The 10434-nt window shown below is 39.6% G+C and overlaps 1 protein-coding gene across 1 annotated transcript; it reads right to left on the bottom strand.

The window, feature by feature from the left end:
* Positions 1-4193: 4193 nt before the first annotated feature.
* Positions 4194-9933, bottom strand: LOC134573467 (olfactomedin-4-like). Its single transcript, XM_063433233.1, has 5 exons — positions 9829-9933; positions 7857-8006; positions 7518-7730; positions 7250-7400; positions 4194-5263 (listed from the first exon to the last, which is right to left on the bottom strand). The coding sequence occupies exons 1-5, from the start codon at positions 9883-9885 to the stop codon at positions 4434-4436; spliced, it is 1401 nt and encodes a 466-aa protein (XP_063289303.1). The 5' UTR covers positions 9886-9933; the 3' UTR covers positions 4194-4433.
* Between the last annotated feature and the right edge of the window lie 501 nt (positions 9934-10434).

Genomic DNA, 10434 nt, shown 5'->3' with positions numbered 1-10434 from the left:
CATCATCTTCCACCCACTCCTCAACCCTGCCCTCCTTACCGGTATGCACATTGCAGAAAGCCACAGCAGTTGGCACCTGTGTTTTTCCAGTATGTAAAGTCTGCAAAGGACATATGGAAATTGTTTTAGAATTGTATCCAGGCAACAGTTTTCCCTATAAACTGACCTCTCAGTTTGACTTGTGAGGGTATTGCCCCAGATTTACAATATTGTTTAAGTAACTCTTAGCTATTGATAACTGGTTTAAAGATAGCAGCTTGGTATCTGGTAGTTTCTAGTGTACAAAATATCAATCTGTTTTCTATCACTTAGATCTGTGTAACAAGTGTTGTAGGCAGGGGCGTATTAGCCGCGAGGCAAACAAGGCATTTGCCTTGGGCGGCATTTTCCAGGGGGCGGCAAAAAAGCCGCCCCCAAACGCCCAGGGCAAATGCCTTGTTAGCCTTGCGGCTAACAGACATGCCGTCTGGGCGGTCTGCTGGGCAGTGCTGGCGGGTGGGCGGGCGGCCGGCGAGGGAGCACTTCCTCTGAGCTGTCTGCTCAGCTCCCTCGCGCGCCGCAGAGTGAGGCTGGGAGCCGGAATATGACGTCATATTCCGGCTCCGCCTCCCAGCCTCACTGTGCGGCGCGCGAGGGAGCTGAGCAGACAGCTCAGAGGAAGTGCTCCCTCGACGGCCGCCCGCCAGCACTGCCCAGCAGCCACTGGACCACCAGGGAGAAATAGGGGCTGGTAAAAAAAAAAAAGTGTTAAATATGTGAGTGAGTATGTGTGAATGTCTGTTAGTGTGTGTGTGAATGTCTGTGTGTATGTCTGTTAGTGTGTGTGTGTGTCAGTGTGTGTCTGTCAGTGTATGTGTGTGTATGTCTGTTAGTGTGTGTATGTCTGTTAGTGTGTGTGTGTGTGTGTGAATGTCTGTTAGTGTGTCTGTGTATGTCTGTTAGTGTGTCTGTGTATGTCTGTTAGTGTGTGTGTGTGTGTATGTGTGTCTGTTAGTGTGTATGTCTGTTAGTGTGTGTCTGTTAGTGAGTGTGTGTGTGTATCTGCTAGTGAGTGTGTGTATGTTAGTGAGTGTGTCTGTAAGTGTGTGTGTGTTTTTGTTAGCTAGTGTGTGTTTCTGTTAGCTAGTGTATGCGTATCTGTAAGTGAATGTGTGTGTGTGTATTTAGAAGGCGGGGGAAGGGTGGGGGTGGTGCGGGCATTGGGGGAAGGGTTGGATGGGGGTGGCGCGGGCGGGAGGGGGGCGCCTGAGTTTTGTGCTGCCTAGGGCAGCACAAAACCAGGATACACCACTGGTTGTAGGTGTGAAACAATATTACAAGTGACCGATGTAGTAAATTAGAATCAAAGTTATGCTTCGATTTGACTCTCAGATATGAAGTGCACACCCCAAATATTCTATTTAGCACCAAAAAACAAAACAAAAAAAAACTTACTTTTTAAAACTCCAATGTAAGCAGCAGATTAGCAGCAAAACAATTAGAATTTTTACAACTGCGCTGTAAGCACACTACTACACGCTTCTATTTGACTCTCAGATATGAAGTGCACCCCACTAAAATACTATTTAGCAGTTTAGCACCCAAAAAGTTTTAGAACTGCAATGTGACGCTTCTATTTGACTCTCAGATATGAAGTGCACCCCCCAAAATGATTATTATTTATTTATTTATAAAATATTTTACCAGGAAAGATACATTGAGATTTCTCTCGTTTTCAGGTATGTCCTGGGTCCACAAATCATTGCATTGTTACAATTAGGGTACGATAAAATACAAAAACAATATTAATATACAATAAATACAAAATTTAACATAGAACAGGTAGCAAATATATAATCAACCATGACAGGTGCATTCTGTTTTGAGGTATGTAGAGAGGGATCTCTTAAAGGACTTTAAGCTTAGGGAAGATTTTAATTTGTGCGGGAGGTCGTTCCATAATTGCGGCGCTCTGTAGGAGAAGGAGGATCGGGCTGCTTTCTTTTTGTATTGAGGTGGACTAAATAAAGTGTTGGTACTGGATCGGAGGTTATAGGAAGTGGGAACAGACGGGGAAAGCATTGCGTTCAGGTAGGGTGGGAGTTTCCCAGAAAAGCTCTTAAACACAAGGCTGGAAAGATGGAGGGTGCGTCTGGATTCCAGCGACAGCCAGTTTAGTTCTTTTAGCATGTCACAATGGTGGGTCCTGTAATTACATTGTAGCACAAATCGGCAGAACGAGTTATACAATGTGTTGAGTTTATTAATGTGGGTTTGCGGTGCAGATGCATATACAACATCCCCATAATCAATGATTGGCATCAGCATTTGCTGTACAATCTTTTCCTTTACTGAAGGGCTTAGGCAGGAATTGTTTCTGTACAGGGCACCTAGTTTTGGATAAAGTTTAGATGCAAGCTTTTCTATGTGCAGGCCAAAAGATAGATTGGGGTCTAACATCATACCCAAGTATTTGAAAGAGTGGACTGCGGTCAGTGTGCCATTTGAAATGGTTTTGATGGATAGGTGGGAATTGTGTAATTTGTGTAATTTAGGTACTGTTCCAAAGATCATTGTGACAGTTTTGTCAGTGTTCAGTAAGAGTTAGTTTTTTGCGATCCACTTTTCTACCTCTGTAAACTGGTCTTGGAGCACAGCCTCAAGCTGCGGTAGATCGGAATTGCTCGCATAGATTACCGTGTCATCTGCGTACATGTGTACATTTGAGGATTTGCAGACATTAGGCAGATCATTTATAAATAATAGGGGTCCGAGAATGGAACCTTGGGGAACACCACACGTGACTGGGAGAGGGAGGGAGTCGCTGTCAGAAATGGACACATATTGCGAGCGTTCTGATACATACGATCGAAACCAGTTTAGCGAATGATCACCAATACCTGAGTTTTTGAGTTTGTGCAGTAGAATGTTGTGGTCTACTGTGTCAAAGGCCTTTGCAAAATCAAGGAAAATAGCTCCAGTTAGGTCTCCTTGTTCCATGCCAGTTTGGATGTCATTGCAAACTTTGAAGAGGGCAGTTGTAGTGGAGTGATTCTGGCGAAAGCCCGATTGATCAGGGGTCAGATAGTTTGATTGTTGGTAATACTCACATAGTTGCGTATGGACACATTTTTCTAAGATTTTTGACAATACCGGGAGCAATGATCTAGGGCGATAGTTAGAAACCAAAGTAGTGTCACCACTTTTATGGATAGGCACTACTCTTGTATTTATCATATTAGCATCCAGAAAATTAGAATTTTTACAACTGCACTGTAAGCGCACTATTAGACGTTCTATTTGACTCTCCGATATGAAGAGCACGCCCAAAATGTACTATTTAGCAGTTTAGCAGCAAAACAATTAGAATGTTTACAATTGCGCTGTAACCGCAGTATTTGACGCTTCTATTTGACTCTCAGATATGAAGTGCACGCCCCAAAATGTACTATTTAGCAGATTAGCACCCAGAAAATTTGAATTTTTACAACTCCGTTGTAAGCACACTATTAGACGTTCTATTTGACTCTCCGATATGAAGAGCACGTCCAAAATGTTCTATTTAGCAGTTTAGCAGCAAAACAATTAGAATGTTTACAACTACACAGTAAGCGCACTATTTCACGCTTCAATTTGACTCTCAGATATGAAGTGCACCCCACTAATGTACTATCCCACTAATGTACTATTTAGCACCAAAAGAAATTGACTTTTTAAAACTCCAATGTAACCGCGGTATATAAAGCTTCTATTTGACTCTCAGATATGAAGTGCACCCCACCCCACTAATGTACTAGTTTCCTAAACTTTCCCTATCAGCGGCAGCATCCTCTCCCTACACTAATCAGACCGCATTGTGCGTGTGGCACTACGCGACTCCAGCTTATATATAGACGCTGGGTCACATGCTGCACTGGCCAATCACAGCCATGCTATTAGTAGGCATGGCTGTGATGGCTTCTAAGGGCACACGAGTCAAACGCTTGTTGATTGGCTGCCCTGCAGCCTCTGAAAACGCACCATTAAATCGCCGAACTCCAACCTGAACATACAGTGATATGTCCATGTTCGGGTCTGTGGTCCAAAAAACCTTATGTTCAGTACGAACCCAAACTTTACAGTCCTGGTTCGCTCAACTCTAGTCTTAATGATTTAAAATATAATTTTAGTCACATTACAGTTGGTGAAATATAATGAGTCTGTTTTAATTTTTAAAAACATTTAATTTTGTTGCGTTTGTATACAAAATAATAATGCATTTCTATTAAACTTGCTGTATTGATAAAAAAATAATTACATTTTCATTGTGGACGCTGTGTTATGCAGGAGAACAGAACTGGATGGGGATTTCAAGAAATGGAGAGATATAGTTTAGACTCTCAGTTTAAAACTCTTTAGGGCAATCTGGCGGGGATCCGTAGTTACTTGATCTTTATGGAGGTCATTCTGATTGTCTATGGAAGTGGGTTATAGTTGAGATCATAAGTGACCAGGTAGCCATCATTATACATGTAGAGCTTGTGGTCATTGGGGTTGTAGGACAGACATTGAATGTTCTCCATCATCTTGTCAAAGGGGATACTCAGCTTCCCTTCAGTACTTGTCTTGGTGTCATACATGTAGAAGATCTCTTCCCTTCTTGTGTTAAGAGTCCGTGTTGCATATAGAATACCGCATACCATGAAGGTGTTGGTAACTCCAAGCTTGTATTGGGAGGTAGTCCAAGTCTTCTCTACTATCATGGAGGTTGGATTCAGTTTACTGATAATTAAATTTCCTGCATTCTGCTCTGTGGAATAAATCACCCAAAGACCATCTTCATCGGCAGCCAAGTCAATGTCTTGCCACTGAGTGGAGGCATAAGAGAACCGATTGTTGAATGTGGCATCTGTGAGCGTTTTACGCTCCACTGCATTTGTTTTTGTATTAAACTTGCAGAGGTCCCTGGTATTGTAGCAGTTGTAGTACATGGATTCATTAAACATGATCACACCACCACCTTGTCCACTGCTGGAGTAGTCAATATTGTTGTATGCTATAGGTTTAGTGAGGACCTTGTCTGTAGGTTTTTTGTAGAGCAGGAGATCATCGTATGAAGGGTAGAAGCGTATACTATTCATGGATCTCCCATCCGTAGTCAGAGGGGCCACCCAGTGGATATCCTGATCGGCCCCTAACATTGAATCCTTGCCCCAACCTCCAAACTTATAGGCAAACCCTAAATAGTTGAGCTGTACCACAAATGGTTTGCTGATGTTTCGAATTCCTCCATGTTTGCAAGTTCCTGTAGATAGAAAGGTGGTATACAATAGTAAATGAGGACATTATAGCTTGACACTCTTATTGCACTAAAACATTTTTAATTCCCATCACTTGTTCTTGGTGGCATTAACTAGACTTGTGCATCTTAAAAAAAAATGTGATTTGGCCAAATTGATTTTCAGAATTCTTTTTAGTTCGGGGAATCCTAAATTTGTTCTATGTTAACAGTGAATAAGCAAGTAGCTAAAAAAAACTCTAGGTGGTGCAAAGTTTAATTATGTGGCCCCTGCCAGTACTCACTAGTCAGCCACCACATTAAATAGTTAAAAAGATAAATGAATATCAATATTATAATATAATAATATATTTAATATTATAATAATGATATTACTGAAACTAATATTCTTGTTTACTGTTTACTGTTTATGATTAAACCACCCCCCTATATTATCTTTCCTCTCCCATCTTCCCTCCTCCCCCCCCCCCCCCCCCCCCGCCCCCCATTAATCCCGAGTGATCTATTCAACATCACAAAATGGATTAGAACTAAATTGTTAAAAAACTAAGTATTGGAACTACATATTTTTGTTAGCACTTTGATATGTGAATTATATTAAATGTTCATAATGATTACTCTTTGTCAAGTCCAAACTTTTCAATAAAAATAAATTAAATAAAAAAAACACATAGATCCTAAGCAAACAGGTGCATGCTGGAGATGCGGGCACGACTTGGGCACTACTCTACATATATGGTGGACATGCCCTGCCATCACCCAACTGTGGGAAGACACAAGGACCCCCATAAAAAAACATAGTGAAAGGTTGAATTACCGTTAACACCAGATATATTCCTCATACAACATATTGCACCACAACTACCCAAAACACAAAGATATCTCTTATATCACATCATCATAGTGTTAATTACAGCCATAGCTAAAGCCTGGCTCCGTAAAGACCCACGGAGGATAGAAACATGCATCCCACAGATCGACACAATCAAAACAATGAATGTATGGCTAGGGCCCACCGAGCACCACAAAAGTTTTGGGTAGAGGCATGGGCATTATGGGACACATATAGGAACCCTCCGAAAAAGAGCAAACTGGGCATAGACGAGAGGAGGCGAGCTCGATGCTCGGGGGATGTAGAAGAGCAAGCCTCTACATAAATGACAGCTACTCAAACCTATACCACAACTCTACTACCATATAATATGGGAACATTAATTTCCGGCAAAGGTAACTGAACATAGGGAAACAAGCCTCCAAACGTTGTATTTATGTTTTTAAATCTCTGGATGCAAATCACAGACCCAGAGAGGAGACATATAAACCTACGACTTAACACATGCAACACAAAACAAAAAAACAAATGATTTAGTAAAAGGGCAAACCCATAAGACACTATGGATAATCCTGGAAATCAGAAAGCACGTTAACCATGTAGGTCAATATACAAAACAAAATCGGGAAAACCCAACCCACCCTCCCCTTCTAACCTCACCCAGTTTATAGCAGTTAAGTTTCTGTTTACTATATTATGAAACAGATACACACAAATTTCAGACCGCGCTCATTAGTGCAATAGAAAAGGAGCCTAGATTGCACGTAACCTATGATGTCAAATATGTAGACTATCAGTGAAATGTGTAATGTTTTACAACCTAACTGTATTACAACCTTTAATGTAATTGGCATGCGTGTGCACTTGGCTCCACTGCACTGTGTTATTGTATTCACTATGATATGTATTCTTTGTCAATGTACCTTATAAATTACAAATAAAAATAAATAATAAATAAATAAATAAAAGGCCAATTTTGGTTTATACTTTATTCTGGTAGTGTAGTGAGTGGTAAACTATATATTTATATATATATATATTATACGTTCTAAAAAAATTGACTGAACCCATGTCATAGTTTGCTTGACTATTTGCTAAAGTGTTAACCACCACTGTTAGTGTTAGTAAGCTCTCTGACATTGTGATAATTTTGTGCTTACCGTAGGGGACAGGTGGGACAGCTGGATTATCTTGGTGCTTCTCACAGTCCTCCAAGCGTTTCCGTAAGGAGGCAATTTCTCGTTTCACTGCAAGGACGTTGTTCTTATCATGTGATTCCAGTTGGTTCACCATGATGGATATGTTTTGGATCTGCAAGGTATGAAATGAATAAAGTTGTACATTATGCAACATGTTGGTCATTTTAAATAGACCTATGCTTTATGGTTTCCTTGACATTTTGTATTATATTTTGAAATGTTCACGCACCTCTACAAAGAGAGTCTCCACCAAAGTACTAGATCCATTGAAGGAAGCTCTGAGCTGGATAGCTAAGGATTCCATCTCTCTTATTTCTAACTTCAGCAGTTCAAAGTCCAGCTCAGTATAAGAGATTCCACCCAACTCCATCACCTCCACCCTCCTGGTCAGGTTCTTCAACTTCTGGAGGGATGCAACGAGTGTCACCTGGTAACTTTGTATCTAGAAAGATTTGTGAGACAAGTGTGAAACATAGTTGGGAAGTTGAAACCCTAATTCCCTCACTGAATACATTCGAATCAACGTGTTCTTCCCATTTACCATCTCATTAATTTAATTCCTTCTTACCTTAAAGACCGCCTGCTGGACATTGAGACTCAGGTTATAATTTGCCATCTCAAGGAACTCCATACGTTCAACAGGGAAGGTCGTATCCGGGAGGATAATGGCGCATTTGCAGACTCCATTTTCGTCCAGTGATCCTGTGGAATTAACTTCCTGTGTGCAAGACAGATGTATCAATTTAATTGAAATGCATCTTACATAAATAACCATTTCCTAATATTATCTACAAACAAGTAATATTACACAACGTATTATACAGTGTCTAACACAGTTACAGAAGTTATAGTACAATAATGCAGCTAGTCTTTAAACTTATAAGAGGGACTGGATTTAATGCAGGGTGAACAATATGTTATATTAATAACGAGAGCACGCCATGTGATGGGATCTTCTGGCAAAGATGGATGGAAGTATCTTGGTATTGTGACTGAGGTAGCAGAGTAAGCATGTTTGTAGCCGCTCTCCATTGTTTAGTTCTCATCATCTATTGTTTTTTTATAATTTGAGGTTTGTTGATTTGAATTTAGCCATCTTTCCTGTTAATATACGTGTGTTTGAGTAAGTGCTCCTATCATGATGTTTGTCTGTAAATTCCCAGAATACGAAATTTAGTAAATAAAACCCACTTAAATGAAAACTTAACAACTAAATTGATCAGATTGATGTGAACCGAAGGATCAATTCACAATACTAAACATTGCGTTAATCTGAGAATTGATTTGCAAAAGTCAAAACAAAATAGAGAACTGGGGATGTAATGTCAATTATAAAAATAGACAAAAACATTTGAATTCTCTACAATTCACCGTTTCATGAATACAGTCCCTGAGCTATTTGTTTGTTTCCCAGAAAAAATAAAAAGAAATGGGATCCGTGTGAAAATGGGTGTAAAAGGGAATAAACACCACCTCCACGCTGATCCCATACACCAGGAGGGCACTCCAGCAATGCCCAAGGGCTTAACCCGAGATATTAGCAACAGAAACAAAGAAGCACAATGTAACAATGTAACCAGAGGTACCATACCACTGGATGCTTTGGTGCCTACGTCTTTATTTCCAGTTAGCATTATATTCACGGTTTGTGAATTGTTGCTTCTTTTTTCTGTTCATTGTTTGTTTGTCTAGTACCACAGGTTCAATAAAATCCCAAATTAAAGGAGGAGGGCCAAATTATTCACGGAAGAGTGAATTGAAGGGAAATTTCTATCGGGTTATTTATATATATATATTATATATTATAGTGAGTCTTTTAAGGCCAAAGTAATTGAATTGCAGATTTTCTCATGCTTCTCATTCAGCTATTTTAGTTTAAAATTCACTTTGAATTCCCCAAAATTAGCTTGGTGATAAATCCCACATTTTTGCGGCCAAAAAGTTTTCAGTTCAACTATTTGGGTCTAAAATGTGAAACCCACTTTGGATTTGCACCAGTTCTTGCTCAATACAGGGGTTATTAAATAAAGTGAGAATTAAACGGGAATTTCAAATTCAAAGTCATAATGTCTGAAATGGATAAATTCTCCAGAAATGCTTCCAGTTCAGACATTGCGTCTTTAAACACGAAATACTATGATGTCGCAGAACCTAAATCTTCACCAAAATAAATGTAACAAAAACCACCAAACCACAAAACATGTAAATTATAATGAAAAACACCTCAAAAAATTGAATCTATATCCGTCACAATGTGTAAATAATAACAACGTGTAAATAACATTTCTCTATGATAAATGGCAAAACAAAATGTATCAATAATAATAAGTACAGATCGTTTTTGTCGACATTTCAGACAAAGTGTAGAGAAACCCTCTGTATCCGTTTTTGGATACATTTCCCCGGCAGGTAAGTAGATCCCATTGTACAGCGCTATGGAATTTGCTGGCGCTATATAAATAATAAAATAATAATAATAATAATAAAATGATCTAGGTAAGGCATGGAATATGTAGCAGCGTTGTAATGTAAGCACTTACCAGCGAGGCAGCGTTGGCCTGGCAGACAGACAGAGCAATGATCAGAAAAAGCCTCATCTTGTCTCAGCTTCTATTCTTCACTCTGTGCTACAAACAGACCTGTTTTATAGGGCCAGGTTGGGGAGGAGCAGTTTTTAGGAATTTCCTAATTCCTCCTCTTCTTGTAATGTACTCAGACCACCCTCTGGTATGCCCTCACCCCCCACGGTCTCTTGAGAAATTGCTGTTGACTTATTCTTGCTTTGGCCTTTCTACAAATTGGCAGGAACATATTATTGTATCAGGATAATTGATGATGCAGGTGATAAGATTGTGAAATATTAGAGTAGGTAAAGAGATTGGATTTATCCAATGTTAGTCCATTGGATAAATGGTGCTGAGAGACAGAAGGTGGTGAAATCACAGACACACAGTAAGGATAAATGTAAAGGGGCATACAATGCCTTAACATAGGGGAGACGCAGAAATAATATGATCGACAAATAAATTAAAATTAATTAATTAAAAATTAAGTTTGTCCAAATCCATTTGTCTAAAATTTCATTATTTTGGGCAATTCGGGTTTTGTTTATGGGGCAGTTTCATTTAGACAAATTTTGAGAAAAA

Source organism: Pelobates fuscus, chromosome 9 (genome assembly GCF_036172605.1).
Source record: "Pelobates fuscus isolate aPelFus1 chromosome 9, aPelFus1.pri, whole genome shotgun sequence".
Lineage (NCBI taxonomy): Eukaryota > Metazoa > Chordata > Amphibia > Anura > Pelobatidae > Pelobates > Pelobates fuscus.
This window is presented reverse-complemented; position numbering and strand designations above follow the sequence as displayed.